This window comes from Artemia franciscana, chromosome 7 (assembly GCF_032884065.1).
Source record: "Artemia franciscana chromosome 7, ASM3288406v1, whole genome shotgun sequence".
NCBI lineage: Eukaryota > Metazoa > Arthropoda > Branchiopoda > Anostraca > Artemiidae > Artemia > Artemia franciscana.
Genome location: NC_088869.1, coordinates 117,771 through 138,923, shown reverse-complemented (window position 1 = coordinate 138,923; position 21,153 = coordinate 117,771). Strand labels below are relative to the sequence as shown.

The 21,153-nt window shown below is 36.5% G+C and overlaps 1 protein-coding gene across 3 annotated transcripts in view; it reads right to left on the bottom strand.

Annotated features, from left to right (window-relative positions):
• LOC136028695 (uncharacterized) overlaps positions 1–21,153 on the bottom strand; it is a 105,379-nt gene that overhangs the window by 8,997 nt on the left and 75,229 nt on the right. For 2 of the 3 annotated variants that reach the window (XM_065706524.1, XM_065706525.1), the window contains exons 12-15: positions 18,567–18,772; positions 17,689–17,824; positions 11,188–11,336; positions 3,236–3,461 (exon numbers count right to left, since the gene is read on the bottom strand). In XM_065706524.1, the coding sequence (XP_065562596.1) occupies positions 3,236–3,461; positions 11,188–11,336; positions 17,689–17,824; positions 18,567–18,772 (717 nt within the window). Of the gene's footprint in view, positions 1–2,919; positions 3,462–11,187; positions 11,337–17,688; positions 17,825–18,566; positions 18,773–21,153 lie in introns of those variants that run through there. The other variant, XM_065706526.1, reaches the window with a different exon arrangement.

The window sequence follows — 21,153 nt, the reverse complement described above, 5'->3', positions numbered from 1 at the left end:
TATCAATCATGTATCTAGGACTTGTGCTTATTTTTCCCACCAAGTTTCATCCCGTTCCCTCCACTCTAAGTGTTTTCCAAGATTTTAGGTTTCCCCCTCCCAACTCCCCCCCCCAATGTCAGCAGATCAAGTCAGGATTTAAAATAAGAGCTCTGAGACACGATATCCTTCTAAATATCTAATTTCATTGAGATCCGATCACCCGTTCGTAAGTTAAAAATACCTCATTTTTTCTAATTTTACATGGTCCCTGATACGCCTGCCAAATTTCATCGTCCTAGCTTACCTGGAAGCTAAAGCTTCATCGTCTTAGGCTTACCTGTGCCTAAAGTAGCAAAACTGGGACCAACAGACAGACCGACAGAATTTGCGATTGCTATATGTCACTTGGTTAATACCAAGTGCCATAAAAAATGTTTATCGTATTATTAGACACGAAGGAGACATACTTGCTACTATTAATTTGGTGGAAATTATTAATTTGGTTGAAGCATCGTCTGCCTTTTCTAAAATCATACTGTTTTTCTTTAAAAACTTAATCTACACTATCTAATAAATATCATCATGATAAGCACTTTCCTTCTTATAGAAATCAAACTGATGCCTCTGTAATTATTACACTCACTCTTGCAACCTTTCCTATAAAGGGGTTTAATTAAAGTTTTCCTAAATCTCTTTGTACCTACTTTTTTTCGAAAGTCACATCTACAATCTTCAGTAACTTATCTCTAATTCACCAATTTTTAGTATTTTCATAGGAAAAACAAAAATTGTGCCTTATGTTTTATAAATACATCCCCCCACCCTACATTTGAGTGAATTGACACTGTTGTATCTGCACAATATTCCAGGATCAAAACATGAATAATTCACAAATTTTCAACTGAAAACAATAAAAATCATTTAAAAACTATTATTAAAGCTCACCTTTTGGGTATTTACTGGTGTCACGAGCACTTATGACAGCAGTATGTAAGACGGCAACGTATAGTTATTGTCACGTACTACACAGATGTATCATAATTACTTGCGTTTCGATTCAGTTAATTAGAAAAATATATTTTTCATTTAATTAATTTCAAATACAAATGACACAAGGTCAATTACCACGTCCAAGCATTAGAATATGACATCACTATATTAGAATATGACATCATCTGAAAAAGATGGACCGAAGACTGTGAAGCTCTTGGCAATGTAGCATACACGATAAAAAATTATTTATTTAAAAAAAAAATTATATATTTTTTATGTGGTCAAAAAATACCAGACACAGTCAGGTTATATATAAAAATTCAACAACAACCAGATTTTTATATAAGAAAAAAAAAGATTATAAATAAAGTCTATACAGCTAGCAAATACTACCTGAGTAATATAACAAGAGCTAAGAGCTCATATGGCACTTGTGACGAGGTCGGAAGAGCCAAGAGCTAAGAGCTCATATGGTATGAGCTCTAGCAAAATTCTAAGAATCAATAGATTGCTTTAAAAGGAAAATGAGAGGCTTAATGACGGTCGGGATTTAAAATAAGAGGTCTGGGTCACGAGGTCAAGCTAAATATCAAAATTCATTTAGATCCGATCTCCCACTCGCAAGTTAAAAATACCTCAATTTTTCAAATTTTTCCTCTCCCTTCAGCCCCCCAGATGTTCGAATCGGGGGAAACGACTTTATCGAGTCAATTTGTACAGCTCCCTGACATGCCTACCAATTTTCATCGTCCTAGCACGTCCAGAAGCACCAAACTCACCAAAGCACTGAACCCCACCACCTACTTCACCAAAGATAGTGGATCCGGTCCGGTTATGTCAGTCACCTATCTTGGACTTCGGCTTATTCTGTCCACCAAGTTTCATCCTGATCTCTCCGCTATAAGCGTTTTCGAAAATTTTCGCCCCCCCCCCCTCCCCCCTAATGACACTGCATCTGGTCAGAATAAAAAATAAGAGATCTGAGTTTCGAGGTCCTTCTAAATATGAAATTTCATAAAGATATGATCACTCTTTCGCAAGTTAAAAATACCTCATTTTTGCTAATTTTTAGAACCCCCCCCCTCAGCTCCTCCAAAGAGAGCAAATCCGTTCCGGTTATGTCAATCCCGTATCTAAGACATGTGCTAATTTTTCCCACCAAGTTTCATCCCGATCCCTCCACTCTAAGCATTTTCCATGATTTTAGGTTCCGCCCCTTTCCCCCAAATTCCCCTTCTTCGGATAAGGTCGAGATTTAATATAAGAGCTCTGAAACCCGATATCCTTCCAAACATCAAATTTCATTAAGATCCGACCACTCCTTCTTAAGTTAAAAATACCTCATTTTTCTAATTTGTTTAGAATTAACCCCCCTCCAACTCCCCCAAAGAGAGCAGATCCGTTCCGGTTATGTCAATCACGTATCTAGGACTTTTGCTAATTTTCCCCACCAAGTTTCATCCGGATCCCTCCACTCTAAGTGTTTTCCAAGATTTTAGGCCCCCCTCAATTCCCCCCAATGTCACCAGATCCAGTCAGAATTTAAAATAAGAGCTCTAAGACACGATATCCTTCCAAACTTCAAATTTCATTAAGATCCGATCACTCCTTCGTAAGTTAAAAATACCTTATTTTTTTCTATTTTTCGGAATTACCACCCCCCAAACTCCCCCAAAAAGAACAAATCCGTTCCGATTATGTCAATAACGTATCTAGGTCTTCTGCTTATTTTTCTCACCAAGTTTCATCTCGATCCCTCCACTCAAAGTGTTTTCCAAGATTTTAGGTTACCCCCCTCCAACTCCCCCCAATGTCATCAGATCCGGTCAGGATTTAAAGTAAGAGCTCTGACACACAATATCATTCCAAACATCGAATTTCATCAAGATCCCATCACCGGCTCATAAGTTAAAAATACTTCATTTTTTTCTATTTTTTTCCGAATTAACCGGCCCCCACTCTCCCCCCCCCCCAGATGGTCAAATCGGGATATTGACTATTTTTTAATTTAATCTGGTCCGGTCCCTGATACGCTTGCCAAATTTCATCGTCTTAGCTTACCTGGAAGTGCCTAAAGTAGCAAAACCGGGACCGACAGACACACAGACCGACGGAATTTGCGATTGCTATATGTCGCTTGGTTAATACCAAGTGCCATAAATATAGGCAGCCTGGTATCACCATGGCACCTCGCCACCACCATCACCCCTGGCATCCTTTCAACTCTAATTGAGGAAGAAACATAAAAAAGCAAGTTTACCTGAAAAAATTCCAAAAAGGATAGCAAGTGTTTTCATTCCGGAATAGATATTTATGTAGAGACACCAGAAAATGAATATGACACTCAAGACCCTACAAATAGCTGTCAACCGGATGATGTTGATGATGTTGGCCATTTCTTTCAAATGGCCAATCATATAACTTCCTATTATATTTCCTAAGGTAATGAAGGTTGATAAGCCACTAGCTGCTGTAGAGTCAATACCCTGAAAGTTGATTAGTAAAATTAAATGATTTTTCCTGCTTCACATATTTCATGTGAGTTCATTTTCTAAACATGTAATCAGAGCTTAAAAACCACTTACACACAAATAAAATAGATAGTTATGAGTAAATTCTTGTGTAAGTTATTCTACTTAAGCCATCTGTTGATTTCTCCAAATGAAAGGAATGAAAACCCAGAGAACTAATTGGGGTGGGGCTATAAGCAATCACCTGCGTAAATTAAAAAAATATTGCTTTGGTATTTTCATTAAAATATAACCAAAATTACCCTCCTTAGATTTTGACAAACCTATTTTTGAAAAACAAAACAAAAACCAAAAAAAAAAACATGGGTAAGCTCCTATGGTGAGCTCATAGTACCTGACATATTTCATCTGAGTTTATTTCCTAAATGCACCATCAGAACTAAACTATATCTAACTTAGTGCCACTCTTTACGCTAAAGTTTGACTCTGTAACAACTCTACTTTTTGAAACAATAAAAAAAACTTGGCTCAAAGAGCGAGGCGTTACGGATGAGACAACCCCTTTCATATACGGAATAATTTCTGTTCGTTTTGAGTTTTAATGTCACTCCGTGCTTGCAGTTAAAAAAAAAAACTTGTTTTTTTTTATATTTAATTTCTGAACGTTTTTCAGTTAATGCATGTTTTGATTTTGGCTCACCGCACATGAGTAATTAAATAGAAATTTGCATATTAATTTTTTTTTTGCCAAGTGGCTTTCTCATAGTTTTGATACGACGATTTGATAAACAAAAGGGGGGAGGAGGCCTGGTTGCCCTCCAATTTTTGTTACTTAAAAATGCAATTAGATTTTGTATATATTAGTATTTATAGTATATATCGTATTTTTTTTACAAACGTTTTTGTTATTAATAAACAAACGTACCTTACGAATTAACTTACGTAACAAACTTCTATATTTGTGTATTTTTATTACGTAAAATTTATCTTTTAAAATAATTTTCAATGGAAATACACAAAAAAGGCATTTATCAATGCAAAACCCCACAAAAAGTTTATTTTTTAAATCGTAGAGCAATTTTGCTTTTTTTTCTTAACTTTCTCAGTGGAAAAAAAATGTATTTATCAAAATCTAGGGGAGCCCCTTGCGTCCCTTCTAAGACATTCTACTTTCTTAGAAAAAAAACTATTTATTTTATAAATTATAATAGAGCTGAAATGTGAAATTTACACTAGTGACAACTATCAGAACTAACCCCAAATTTTTCAGGGTTTTTCCGAATGTTGGGTACTGCAGTATCATTCAAGAAGTCAACAATTTATATTTTGTCTTCATTCATGTTATTACGATCGTTAATTTTTGAGACATAATGATTAACCCAATTTCCTTTTGGGGACAATGCGAATTTTCAATAAATTCGAGGCTAGTCCTGATGGTTGTCACTATTATGATTTTCAGGGTTCAGCTGTTTTAACTTATAGAATAAATATCTGTTTCTAGGGCAATGGTATGTCCTAGAAGGGGTGTAAGGTGTTCCTCTAGATGTAATAGTGACAATTTTTTGGACCAGCTAAATATTTTTAGGGTTTTCCCGAATTTCCCCAAAAAGAAACTTGAACTCTCCAGTATATTGACAATCCAGATATTGACAATTTACATTTTGGGTCTATTCATGTTATTACGATGGTTATTTTTTGTGACTATTGATGAACCTAATTTCCTTTTGGGGACACTGCGAATTCTTGAAAAATTCCGAGCTAGTCCTGATAGTAGTCACTATCATAACTTTCTAGGTTCAGCTTTTTTAACTTTTAAAACAAATAAGTTGTTTCTAGGACAGTGGGACGTCCTAGAATAGACGCTAGGTGTCCCCCTAGTTATAACAGTGCAACTATGAGAACCCGCCTGAATTTCTCGGGAATTTGAAAATCACAGGAAAGAGCAAATTGGGTTAAAAAAAATAGATGATATATGAAATGTAAATATAAAATAAAATTTAGCTTCGTTATTTGGCTTCTCCAATTTAATATAATTTTTTTATTATATAAAATAGATATAATATTTAAAACATATAAGCAAAATATATCTAGCTATTCACTACACATTCTCACCCCATATCCTATACATTGTGGCATCTGAAATTCTTTTCAGAAAATCAGACCAGTCAAAAAAACGTTCGCTCTTTTTCTATTTCGCAAAATATTTACCAGGTGAAGCCCCTGGCACAGAAATACACTAATAAGCCAAGACGAAAATTGCGAACCCTACATTAGGCATCTCTTGGGTTGCTGAAAAACAATAAAAATAGTCGCAAAGTCTAGTAGAACGGTTTTGTTGATTCGTTCCAGAGTAAATTTTTTTTATATATAACTAGCTGTTGGTGTGGCGCTTCCGCATCCCCCCAACCCCCCCCCCCCCCGCGCGTAAGTCGTTACGCGCCATATTAGTTACGCGCCATTGTAGTTATGTCCCTGTGTCCCACATGTGAATATAGATAAATATATACATGTTTTTAACTATGTAAAACTTGCGAATATACAACATTCTTCGCTGTCCCATTGTCTGTGCATATAAAGAGATTGTCAGGTTTACCGACTCTTGAACATGCAACATATAATTGTCCATGGGAAAAACAATCCGTATTCAGATCTATATCGCATTTTTCTAATGATTGCCCTTGAGCTTTGTTGATGGTGATTGCTAATCGAATATTCCCTGTGTCCCCGTCGTCATTTATATATCCCCCCTGCCCCCTCCCCCGGCTTCCCCGTTGTAGTTGTGTCCCTGTGTCCCGGTTGCATTTATATCCCTGCGTCCCGGTCGTCATTTATATTCCCTGTGTCCCGGTCTTCATTTGTGTCCCGGTGTTCCGGTCTGTAACGTCATAAAGTCTTCAATGGCTCTGGTGGTGCTGCCAGTTGAGGAAGTTTAACTTTTCCTGAGGCGCAACACATTCTTATTGTTTCACCATTAAATTTCATGGCCTTGCAATAGGGAAAAATTTTAGACATAGTCCCGATTTGCACACATCTGCTCAAGCAGATCATAGACTGGCCTGTTTTCACGCTGTTCTTGTGATTCCTCGGCACGCTTTTTTTTCTTACTTTATCTATTAGCTGCAAGCCTTTCGGCATTAACTCTTTGAGCACCTTCCTCGGCTGTTTATTCTGCTATTGTAGGATTTATACTAAAATTTATCTTTGAACGAACTGTAGTTAGGAGCGAACAGACTCAATAGTAACCGAAAATCTAAAAAACAAATCAATATACACATAAAAAGAATGAAATTTTTATGCTGATTTCAAATATATAATTTTCATTACGTTTAGTCTTGCCCATCAAAAGTTACGAACCTGAGAAAATTTGACTTATTTTTAAAAAAAGGGAAAAACAGAAGCCGCCTAGAAGCCATAGAATGTCAATGAAAATCACACCATCGGATAAAGCACATCAGAGAACCCTGCTTTACAGGTTTCAAGCTCCTATCTGCAAAAATGTGGAATGTTGTGTTTTTTACCATTAAAAAAGATTATGGATGTGCGTGTATTTTTTCCCCAGAGGTGATCGCATCGACCCAGTGGTCCTAGAATATCATGAGAGAGCCCATTCTAACGATAATTAAAAGGTGTAGTGACCTTTTAAAGTGAGCAAAAATTTCGAGGGCGACTAGGCCCCCTTCCAAGCTCATTTTTTCAAACATCAGGAAATATAATTCATGTTTCCAAATGACGTCGTTTGGTGCCCAAATTGAAGATCAAGGTCCTTGTATGCCTACTTTCAAACTAAAAGGGCAAATTTTTCATAGAGGAGGCTCTCTTCTACCATTCTCAGGAGAGCATCACAAATTTTTGCAACTATACTTCATTAGTGATAGCAATGCTAAATTGAATGCACGTTGTGGAATTTCTCCTGGCGTTGATAGGAATATCGTTTTCCAGTTGCAACATCTTGCATCCATAATAATAATTTAGGGTATCTGTTCAAAACAGCAATTGACTTGATGCCTACTGATACACATAAAATTGTTATTTCCGCTGACAAAACGTCTACTGCTGAACATATGCAAAGATACAATGCTCCAACTATCAACGAAGTGGCAATCGTTATGGTCGGTGATGAGTTCTTACCGCGAGATATTATTCTTTATAGGCAAAACAATCGGTTGATAAGAGTTGCTGAAACTAATCGATATTACGATGCCCTAAAATATCCTATAATTTTTTGGGATGGAGCCGACGGCTATCACTTTAATATAAAATTGATAAATTCAGCCATTAAAAAAGAAATTGATAAGAAATGCAGCGCAATGAACTATTATGGCTACAGAATAATGATTCGTCAGGAAGAAGAGAATCATTTTTTTAAATGCCGTCAATTGTTTCACCAATACATTGTCGATATGTATGCAAAGATTGAATCAGAACGTTTGCTATTGATCCATCAGAATCAGTCCAAGCTCCGCTCTAAACAATACATTCATTTACGAGATGCAGTTGTAAATAACGGTAAAACCACTAGCATTGGAAGAGTAACGATTTTACCTTCGTCATGTGCTGGCAGTCCGCGTCATATGCATGAGTATGCTCAAGATGCCATTGCGTATGTTCGTCTCTATGGTCGTCCAGATTTATTTATTACATTTACATGTAATCCATCTTGGGACGAGATACAGCAACTTTTACTTCCTGGACAATCGCCGGTTCATTGACATGACATTACGGCCCGTGTCTTCCGGCAAAAGTTGAAATCACTGATAAATTTCATAGTAAAACTTAAAGTGTTTGGGCCAGTGCGATGCTGGCTGTACTCAGTGGAATGGCAAAAGCGAGGATTGCCACACGCACATATACTAACATGGTTATTTGATAAAATTTCTTCTAATGAAATTGACGACGTGATTTCCGCTAAAATACCTGATGTAGATGTCGATAGGGGCTTACATGACATTGTGGTAAAAAATATGATCCGTGGAAGTTGCGGTGAACTGAATGAAAATTCACCTTGAATGGACAGAGGAAGGTACATAAAGTAATACCCTCGACTTTTAGTACCTAACACAATTACAGGCAATGATCGATACCCTTTATATAAAAGAAGGTCTACCAAAGATGGCGAAAAATCAGCAATCAAAAAGACGCGTAACCGTTACATCAAAGTAGATAACCAGTGGATCGTTCCATATTCACCTTTATTATAGACAACATACAATACGCACCAAAACGTGGAATATTGTAATTCCGTAAAGGCATTCAACTACATGTGTAAATACGTCAACAAAGGCAGCGACATGGCAGTTTTTGGCTTGCAGTGCGATATCGGTGATATCAATGATGTCGTACAGTATCAGACTGGGAGATACATAAGAAGTAATGAAGCTGTGTGGTGAATTCTTTCATTTCCGATACATGAACGAAGTCCAGCTGTTGTTCAATTAGCGGTATATTTACAGAATGGTCAACGTGTTTATTTTTAGGAATCCAACTTGCAACAAAGAGCCCTGAATCCACCGGATACAACGTTAACTGCTTTCTTCGCGTTATGTCAAACTGATTCTTTTGCAAAAAAAAACTGCTGTATTCTGAAGTGCCTACGTATTACACGTGCAATGCTAACAAAAAATCATTTGAACGCCAAAAACGGGGTGAGTCAGTCGACGGCCAACCTAACATCTTCAAAAAACCACGATATGAAGAATCTACACTATTCACCCCAATCAAGATGAATGCTTATTTCTTCGCCTGCTATTGTTTAATGTTAATCCGGCCCGAAGTCCTTTGAGCATTTGAGAACTGTAAATGAGACTATACATGACACTTATCGTAGTGCATGCCAAACTCTGAATTCATTGGAAAACAACCAACACTGGGATAATTGCATCAATGACGCATGTGAAACGTCAACTCCAAGTCAAATTCGTGCATTGTTTGGAATCATATTGACAACTTACTCTCCTTCATCTCCTACAGCGTAATGGGAGAAATACAAATCGAAACTGTCCGAGGATATACTCCACCGAATAAGGTTAGAGAGGTCAGATATGACCTTGGAATTTACAACATAAATTTATAACTAGACTTTAGTTATGATTGAAGATTTGTGCTTATCTATGGTACACAAACTTCTCAAGCTTTTGGGAATGCCTTCACCTAATCGTACTGCTGCTATTTCTACATGTGTAGAATTGGATCGTGAACAAAGTTACAACACGATTGATCTTTTGTCATATGTGCAAACAAATATTTCTAAGTTAACGTCTGAACAAAAAGGCATTTATGATCAGATAATACATTGTTGGAGAAAGTTGGAGAAATCTTCGTCTTGGATGCAACAGGAGGTACTGGTAAAACGTTTCTAATTAGATTGCTTCTGGCATCAATTCGATCCAAAAATGACATAGTGTTGGCCCTTGCGTCGTCCGGAATAGCCGCAACGTTGCTGCCTGGTGGTAAAACTGCTCATTCCACTTTGAAATTGCCTCTGAATATGCAATCTACAGAAACTCCTACGTGCAACATTTCCAAATCCTCTGGGAAGGGTAAAATATTGCAGCAATGCAAACTTATTGTATGGGAAGAGTGCACAATGGCGCACAAAAAAAACGCTCGAGGCTCTCGAGCGATCATTGCAAGATTTGCGAGGAAATTCAAAACCCTTTAGCAGCACATTAATATTGCTTACGGGAAATTTCAGGCAAACATCACCTTTTATTCCTAGATCGACACCTGCGGATGAAATAAATGCTTGCCTAAAATATTCTTATTGATGGGAACACGTAAATACCTTAAAATTAACTATAAATATGCGTGTCCGATTAAAAAATGATCACTCTGGTGAAACATTTTCAGATCAATTGGCAATTGGAAACAGAATGTTTTCAGTAGACTCAATTTCAGGGCGTATACAACTGCCTCCTGAATTCTGTAATTTAGTGACGTCAAGGAATGATTTGGATTAAAATGTATTTCCGAATATTCTAACCAATTATAAAAATCATAAATGGCTAAGTGAACGAGCAATTCTGGCAGCCAAGAACAAAGACGTCCACGAAATCAAGAATATTATTCTGACAAAGATTCGAGACCAGGCAGTCATTTACAAGTCAGTCGACACAGTTCTGGAATCAAATGAAACGGTCAACTATCCATCAGAATTTTTAAATTCCCTGGATCTCCCAGGGTTTCCACCACACGTGCTACAACTAAAAATAGGCGTACCAATAATACTGTTGCGAAATATTAACCCACCAAAGCTTTACAATGGCACGCAACTTGCCGTAAAAAAAAAAAACAATGGAAAACGTAATAGAGGCCACAATCTTGACAGGGCCTTCCGAGGGGGAGGCTATTCTTATTCCTGGCACTAAAAAAAGGTAAACAACTAAAAAAAAACTAAAAAGGAAAAAAAAAAAAAAACTAAAACTTTGAAGCTTAGTAGATATCATTGTTAGAAATCGGACTTGCTTTAATAATCAAATATCTTTGAAAAAACTGTAATAGAACACAAGGGACGATGAGAATCCATATATAGAAGCCTGTAATTAATAGTAATATAATTAATAAAGCCTGTAATGTAATTAATAAAGTAGCTATAATTGTGCTAAAGTAGTTATAGGTGACAACAATGGCATGCAAACTACTTAATAAAATTGAAAAACATGATTGAAATTAATGCAAATATCTAATTTAAATAGGAAAATGAAAAAAATAAAGGATTAAAAAAATATGAACAAAAAATCCTTACCTTAGAAACAGCTAAGTCAATTATAAGAGCAGAAACGATGTTCACTCCAATGACATCGAGAACGTTGCTAATAGCTAACAGAACCATCTTTTTATCTTTAAGTACTGATAAACCAAAATATTGCCAAAGATTACGAAAAAAATTATTCCCTGCAATAGAAAGAAACAACATTGAAATCATCTCTAATCCGGTCTTGGGTAGGGGTGAATCCAGGATTTTCTTTGAGGGGGGGGGGATAATAGGTTACTTCGATAAACTTGGGAACAAAGAAATACCTGCAATTTAAAAGGAACCTCAACAGTTGTGTCGTAAGTAGGTAGTAGAAATGGTCGTAAATTTAATTTAAAATCTGGTGAGGGTTAAAGTTCTAATAAATCCATTGAAATTAAAATGGTACAGAAATATTGATTAAGAAAAATTCTTTAGCATTCGGATCAAACTATACGGTATAGCGTGAATGTCACAGTCATTTCCGTGTTCAATTATAATTTGTCACCTGATAATAAAATGTCAGCTGAGAATGTAGAAAATGAACAATCAATTCAACTTTTTGTGACAAAACAGCAAGCAAAAATATACATCTATACATATATATGTGGGATAAATTCCCACATATATATATATATATATATATATATCAGTGCTGCAACAAGTACTCCAAATTTTTACTTAAGTATCAAGTATTAAGTACTCATTGTTTTTTTACTTAAATATCAAGTAATAAGTACCTTCCAAATTCTTACTTAAGTATCAAATATCAAGTACTTGCCAAAATTGTACTTAAGTAATACTTCAAGTACTACTTCAAGTATTTATTCTATATATATATATATATATATATATATATATATATATATATATATATATATATATATATATATATATATATATATATATATATATATATTTCTGATATAAAGCCCATGCTACCTTTTTTTAAAGCCATTCTGAAGGCTTCTTAGCCCCTTCCCTTGCCTATAAAATGTCCCCTGTCCTTCCTCTCTTGGAAATCTTAATCAAGAACCAGAATTTACGTTTTATCGTTTTTAACCGTTTCCCTTGTTCGGCTGGTACACACCCAATGAAGTCCAAGAAAATAATCTTAACCGATTTTAAACACAACGGCTTGAAAGGAAAAGACTATCAAAACAATTAAGTGCAGTCAAAAAACTCCTGATTGGGTCAGACAGATCACATGACAGGATTAACACACTGCACGTAGAGTTGAACTTCTGGTGATTAGTGTTCAGTCAAATCTGACACGTTTGAAAAAATACACGGTTATTCTGAAACGTGTGAGAATGATAAAAAATATATTGAAAATATTTTTTTCCCTTGTTTGGCTGGTAGACACCCAACGAAGTCCAAGAAATAATCTGAACCAATTTTCAACACAACGGCTTGAAAGATAAAGACTATCAAAACAATTAAGTGCAGTCAAAAAACTTCTGATTGGATCAGATAGATCACATGACAGGATTAATACAGTGCACATAGAGTTGAACTTCTGGCGATTAGTGTTCAGTCAAATCTGGCACGGTTGAAAAAATACAGGGTTATTCTGAAACATGTCGGAATGGTGGAAAAAACATTGAAAATAGAAAAATAAACTTTGGATTGGCTTTAAAACGGATAAAAGGCAATAAAGTAGTTCATTCTCTGATTCAATAAGTAAAAACCTTCGCAACAAAATAAATCAAATTTAAAAGTAAGGAGCCAAGTGAGTCAGTTGCAGACTTTTTTAATAAGAGATATTAAAGCTCAATAATCAAAAATAAAAAAACCAATTGATGGCATGTCTCGCCCTCGGCACCTTTACAAGGAAACTGCCTCAAGTTTTCAAGTTAAATTTCAGACACGCTATGAAAATGTGTGGCATCTATATCCTTTGGCTGGTTTTCACTCAAGCAAGCCGCATGGTGTGTAGTCAATTCAGATGGTCGGTAAAACTTCCTACAAACATATATTATAAAATCACGGGCCTGCAGCAAGCCCGCTGATTCACACGCATTCTATACGGCTGGTCAAACTGGAGAATGAATGAATGAATCGATAAATGAACTTTATTATCCGTAAAAGTTATAAAAAAACACAAAGTACGGAGTATTATAAATAAACAAAAACAAAAACGATAAACAAAAAAAAAATTCAAACTAATAAAAGAAAACATGGACTAATTAACCAGTATCAATATGGGAAAAAGGCTGTAGAGGGTCGTAAAAGTGAATAAATTAGATAGTCTCTTTACATAAATCATCACTGGAAGACCGAATCCAAGAAGACATATCTATTAAATCAAATCGAGCAATTATTTTTCTGTTCTGGTGCCATCTAGGAAGCCGGATGAGGATTTTGCAATATTTGAAATAAGCCGCACGTAGAATATGGGGATTTTTCTTAAGAAACAGATGAGCCATGCCTGATAAAAACAAAAGCACAGGGGCGCAATGAGCGTTATAAATCATGCACAAACCGTTGCCGTTGTAACGGCTTTTGTTTGGGGATGTTTTTCCGTAAGCGACGCGTAGGTTTTTCACGGCTTGATTCACTAGGGATGAAAAGGTAGTGGAAAGTGTTGGACCGAAACACAGACCAAGCCAACTAACTAAAGAAGAACATGTCTGAATTGCAGTCCCAGCAACGAATGGAGCGACCGCATAAGGGCTGTTAAAACAAATAAACTCGAATTTAGACGCATTCACTGACAGTCCAATTAGATAGCTCATTGATTAATATAGTAAAATTGGAAAGCAATCCACGGCGAGTCCAGGCAACAAGAAGAAGGTCGTCTGCATATGCAACAGAAGACAAACCAATATTACCGTAAGAAACAGAACTTTTAAGGGGACGCAGGCACGATGCAAGCACACATTTAAATATACTAGAAGACAATACGGCAGAAGTTGCAACCTATCTATTTCTAGCAGCAGTTTTCACACCATGAAGTGGCAAAAACCAAGAGACTAAGTTGAAAATCTTCTGAGAAAGAAGGAATAAAACAAGAGCTAAGAGCTCATATGGCACTTGTGACGAGGTCGTAAGAGCCAAGAGCTCATATGACATGAGCTCTAGCAAAATTGTAAGAATCAATAGATTAATTTAAAAGAAAAATCAGAGGCTTATTGTTGGTCGGTATTTAAAATAAGAGCACTGAGACACAAGTTCCTTTTAAATATTAAAATTCATTAAGATCCGATCATCCACTCACAAGTTAAAAATACCTCTTTTTTCTAATTTTTCCTCTCCCTTCAGCCCCCCCCAGATGGTTGAATCGGGGAAATCAACTTTATCAAGTCAATTTGTGCAGGTCCCTGACACACCTACCAATTTTCATTGTCCTAGCACGTCCAGAAGTACCGAACTCCCCAAAGCACTGGACCCCCCCAACTACCCCAAAGAGAGTGGATCCAGTCCAGTTTCGTCAATCACGTATCTACGACATTTGCTCATTCTACCCACCAAGTTTCATCCCGATCTCTCCACTTTAAACGTTTTCCAAGATTTCCGGATTCCCCCTCCAACTCTCACCCAATGTCACCAGAACTGGTCGGGGTTTAAAACAAGAGATCTGAGACATGAGTTCCTTCTTAATATCAAATTCCAAATACCTCACGAACGGTCATCCGCTCTTAAGTTAAAAACACCTCAATTTTTGTAATTTTTCCGAATTAACACCCCCTCCAACTCCCCCAAAGAGAGCAAATTCATTTCGTTTATGTTAATCAAAGTATCTTGGACTTCTGCTTATTCTTCCCACCAAGTTTCATCCTGATCACTCCATTCTAAGTGTTTTCCAAGATTTCCAGTCCCCCCCCCAAATCCCCCGAATGACACTGGATCCGGTCGGGATTTAAAACATGAGATCTGAGTTACGAGGTCCGCCTAATATGAAATTTCATCCGATGAAATTCAAGATCCGATGACTCCTTCGTAAGTTAAAAATACCTCATTTTTTCTAATTTTTTAGAATTTACCCTCCCCCCAACTCCCCAAAAGGGAGTAAATTCGTTCTGTTTATGTCAATTTAAAGTAAGAGCTCTGAGACATGATATCCTCCTAAATATCAAATTTAATTAAGATCCGATCTAATTTTTCCAAATTAACCTTCCTCCCACTCCCCCCCCCCCCAGATGGTCGAATCGGGGAAACAACTATTTCAAATTTAATCTGGTCTGGTCCCTAATACGCCTGCCAAATTTCATCGTCCTAGCTTATAAGCGCCTAAACTAGCAAGACTGGGACTGACAGACCGACAGACCTACAGAATTTGCGATCACTGTATGTCACTTGGTAAATACAAAGTGCCATAAAAAATAATTTTTCTCTTGGAATGGAAAATTTGGTTGAAGGTTGGCTTCAGTATGACTTATTTTGGAAAAGAGTATTTCCAGGCTTTGGGCAAGCCATGGGTGGAAGTAGTTACAGGCCCTACTAAACTGAAGGAAAACTCGACTTTCTTAAAACTTGAAACCCTCCCCCTCGCCGTATTTTAGATAGGGCTTGTGATATCAGAGTTCCCTGATCCGAGCCCTGATCCTATATGATTTCTATATAGGATCATTATTATATTTCTTGTTGATCCGATATGAGCCCTGATCCTAGTCATCTTTGGTCTAGCTTTCATTTGGAAATGTTGCTCCATTTGCAAGTTATACTAAATTAAACCAAAAGCTTCACTGACATCCATCAATCTCTCGCAATCTACACTGAATTAAATGAAAAACTCAACTTTTGATTAAGCTTTGGTCTCCATCCCAGAACTCAATGCATACCATACTCTTAGGCATCTTTATTCAATTTTCATCGAAATTCATCTCCATATGCAAGTCATAGTGAAATAAATAAAAAACTTGAATTTTTTTAACACTTAAAGCCCCATCACCCTAATTAATCTCAATTTTAAATCCAAATAGTTCAATTTTAATAGAAATATGACTGGCGGTTCTCCCACTATACTCAATTGCACAGACGGGCGGACAGACAGAAAGATCTCCAAAAACTATCTTGATGGATATTTTCCACTATCCAAATAGGTGATGATACCTGGATGATGATTTGCCATTGTTTTCCTTTTTTTGGATCCAATTAGCCAACATGGCTACCTAAGACGTTGCAAAATCCATCCGTCCGTTTGTCTGTCTGTCTGTCCGTCCGTCTATGTAATCACGTATAGGGGGAGAAACGCTGGTTGGATTTGGATGACAATTTTGATGGCCAGATTTGGTGCCAAGGATCATGAGACACATCAAGTTGAAAGATGAAGACCCTAGCTCAAATAAAACAGGGGGAGAGGGCTTTACCTGCTAAAAACAGTTTTTCGTTTAATTCAGAGTAACTTGCGACTGGAGTGATGGATCTGAATGAAAATTGAACCAAAAAGGCCTAAGACCATGACACATATCCAGTTTTGAGATAAAGACCCTAGCTCAAATTTAACAAAGGGGGGTGGGTTTCAATTCCTGAAAAATATAAGTTTTCAGTTGAATTTAGTATAACTTGCAAATGGAGTAACGGATCCGAATGAAAACTAGACCAAAGATACTTAAGATATTTTCCTTAGATAGTTTTCCTTTAATTTAGTAGGGCCTATAGCTTATGAATGGAGTGACAAATCTGAAGTCAGATTCGTCTGAGTACCTGAATTTGCTAGAACGAATTTGACAAAATACCACTTTATTGGATCCAGCTAGAATTGCCTAGACTTGTTTATTGCAGACAACATTTAGATGGGCAAAGATTCATAGCTTCAGTAGTTTTACCAATAATATGGTCCTGAAGATGATGAAATGGTAGAAATCTGGTTCAGTTGACGAGATGACAAAACTTAAACACTAATGTCAGAAATATAAGCCCAAGTGGACTACAGTATGCAAAATTTAGCACAAAACAAGGGATTGTAGCTCACTGTTGACCAGTGAACTGTGAAATAATTTCAATTTTCTTTGTTATATAACTTTTAAACAAAAATTAAACCAAGTGTTAATCATACTATAATTTTTTTTCATCAAAAACAAATACCTTATTTCATATCCAAAAATAGGGCATTGAGCTATATCTGAGTTTACTCTAAATCTAAGGATGATGTTTCTTGTACATTGCCGACGCACAGACACACAAAAGCTGTATCTGAGTGTGCTCTAAATCTAAAGGTGATGTTTTCTTGTACATTGCCAAAAACACACACACAAAATTTTCGTGTCAAAGGTAAAGTATTTGAAAAACCAAGTACATTACAATTATCTTAAGTAATAAGTATTTCGTAATCTTACTTAAGTATCAAGTAATAAGTACACCCTAGAGTTTTTACTTAAGTACAAGCACAAGTAATGGAAATTTTTACTTAAGTAGTACTTCAAGTAAAAGTACTTCAAGTAAGTGACAGCACTGATATATATATATATATATATATATATATATATATATATATATATATATATATATATATATATATATATATATATATATATATATATATATATATATATGCATATATAATCCCACCTGATTGCTGGTGAGCAGAACAAGCTGAACTAGAACTAGCCAAAGAGTAAACTTCTTGTTCCCTCTTCCTCTCGCAATCAGTTTGTTTCTTCGACTTCTGACAAAGGTTTAAAGGTGGCATCGCAGTTCCGAATAACTAAAAAAAAAAATTGCAAATATAGCATGCTAAACGACGAGTAAATAGAAAAAAGTAAAATAAAAGGCGAATAAATAGAAAATTAAGTAAAGTAAAGAAGAGAGGTAAAATAGAAGTATATTAAATAGAAAAATCTTTGGCACTTTAACATGGTTGTGATACAAATTAAAATCTACAATCGCCATTGACAGTTTTTATTGCAGCTTTTTATCTCCGCTTTCAAAATATAAGGAAGCATTTTTTTATATACGGTGCCTCTCCAAATCTCCCCGAAAGAAATTTGGATTCTCCAAAGTATGCCTGAAAATTAACGTTAACAAAATTTATCTATTTGTATTTGGTGTTAATATTTGTGTGTTTACGAATAGCCAATTTTCTTTTTAGAAACCCCCCGCGGATATTGTCTTTTTTAACCTATATGGGTGACCCCGTCGCAACTTCTGTATGCAAATTCTGCAGTTCTGCAGCAAATTCTGTATGTTGTAGATTACTGCAAATCTTATATTAAGCAAATTTGGTCTTCGCTCACGCTCAACAAATCACTCGACATTCAACTTAATACTCAACAAATACTTGTGGACGCCAAATTCACATAATAGCTTTTATCACAAAGCAACAGATTGTGTCAGGCCATACAAAAACCGACAGGCAATTTCAAGGCAAAGCTGGTCGTCTTTATTACGGCAGTAGTCTCGATATAGTGTTTTAAGGATTAGTTCAGCACTATTGCTTCTATACTTACACAACAAAAGAGCACCACGAAGCTGAAAATCAAATGAGCTATACGCCAGCCATAAGAATCATCGAGCCAAGTTGCGAAAGGCGCAAACAACAAAATTCCAAAATATCGGCCACAATTGCTAATGCCAATGGCGCGGGCGAGTTTTTCCTCGAAATAAAAATGAGGTAGGAGCTGGGCAAGCGAAGAAATCAAGCCAAGTCCAATTCCTGGAAAGAGATTCACAGTCAAAAACAGAGATTCCAAAAAGTTTAGAGATTCCAGTTTATTTACTTATAACGGATGTAGAGTGAACGATCAAAATATAAGGAAGCCTTTAAAAAAGTGTCTTTTTTGTTAATTTAAATTTCTTTGTTTCCAAAAATATATAATAATTACATAAGAATTTTGAAATCATTCATCTTCAAAAAAATTCAATATATTCTTATCTCTTCCCTGAGAAAATTTTATATTTTGAGACAATGTTATTGAACTAGCTAAAGTTACTGTACAAATATATATATATATTTTTTAATATCATCAAATTCAAATTAAAAAAATCATACGATTATTTTTTCATATCCTGTTACCCACATCTTGGACCCCTACAACAGAAAGAGAAATCTAGCAAGCTGATTACAAGGTAATTGTAGCAAAATTGGAAGAGACTGTTTACAGTCAATATTTTTATAAGATAATCGTTGCCAGCACTAAGGACCGGATGAAAAAGACATTTTGACCACTTTACCCAAGCAAAAAATTCTAAGTTCCCTTACCTCCTTCAAAAAAACCTTTATAATAAACTAGCTGTTGGGGTGGCGCTTTGCGCCACCCCAATACGTAGTTGGTGGGGCGCTTCGCGCCCCCCCAAGCCCCCCCGCGCGCGTAAGTCGTTACGCGCCATATTTGTTACGCGCCATTGTAGTTGTGTCCCTGTGTCCCACCTGTGAATAGATATATATATATATATATATATATATATATATATATATATATATATTTTTAACTACGTGAAACATACGAATATATAACATTCTTCGCTGTCCCATTGTCTATGCATATAAATAGATTGTCAGGTTTACTGACTCTTGAATATGCAACATATAATTGTCCATAGGAAAAACAATCCGTATTCAGATCTATACCTCATTATTCTAATGATGTGTCCCTGTGTCCCGGTCGTCATTTATATTCCCTATGTCCCAGTCGTCATTTGTGTCCCTGTGTCCCAGTTTGTAATTTCTCTTTAAGTGTCCCGGTCGTCATTTATATTCCCTGTGTCCCGGTGTCCCGGTCGTCATTTGTGTCCCGGTGTCCCGGTCTGTAATTTCTATTCGAACAATCCCTGTCTCCCGGTCGTCATTTATATATCCCACCTGTGCCCCCGGCATCCCCGTTGTAGTTGTGTCCCAGAGTCCCGGTCGTCATTTATATTCCCAGTGTCCCGGTCGTGATTTGTGTCCGGGTGTCCCAGTCTGTAATTTCTCTTTGAGGTTCCCGGTCGTCATTTATATCCCGGTTTTTAAATTCAAAAATCAATTTTTGAATTTAAAAAAAAGGGAATAGTTGTGGGAAAAGTCAAAGTCATGGCCAATTGTAGAAAAAAGCCAAGACAGATTGTTCAATTAAGTGGGCAGCCCAGTCAAGATTAATTTTATCCCTTTGATTGCCGTTGTTACTGTCTCCCATTTATGCTACACCTTTCCGTGCATGTGTGTATAAATGGGAGACAGTAAGAACGGCAATCAAAGGGAAAAAATTAACCTTTCAACCATTCTATCCACCATTCTCGTTTATTCTATCCACCAAGCTTCATCCCGATTTCTACACTCCAAGTGTTTTTCCAAGATTTCCCCCTCCAACTCCCCCAATGTAAAACGATCTGGTCGGGATTTGAAATAAGAGCTCTGAGACATGAATTCTTTCTAAAAATCAAATTTCATTAAGATCCGATCATCTATTCGTAAGATAAAATACCCCAATTTTCACGTTTTCCAAGAATTCCGGTTTCCCTCTCCAACTCCACCCAACGTCACAGGATCTGGTCGGAATTTAAAATAAGAACTTTAAAGCACAAGATCCTTCAAAATATCAAATTTCATTAAGATCTGGTCACCCTTTCGTAAGTTACAAATACCTCAATTTTCAAAATTACCCCCCCCCCCTCCAATTCCACCAAAGAGAGCAGATCCGGTCCAGTTATGTCAGTCACGTATCTTAGACAGGTTTTTATTCTTCCCATCCAGTTTCATCCTGATCTCACCGCATTAAGTATTTTCTAAGATTTCCGGTCCTCCCCCCGACTCCCCCCCCTTACCCTTGATCCGGTTGAGATTTAAAATAAGAGATCTGAGTTACGAGGTCCTTCTAAATATGAAGTTTCATGAAGATCCAATCACTCCTTCGTAAGTTAAAAATACGTCATTTTTTCTTATTTTTCAGAATTAACCCCCCCCCCCCCAATAGATCGGATCCGTTCAAATTATGTAAATCACGTATGTAAGACTTCTGCTTATTTTTCCCACCAAGTTTCATCCCGATCCCTCCAATCTAAGCGTTTTCCATGATTTTAGGTTCCCCCACCCCAAGCTTCCCCCGACGTCACCACATC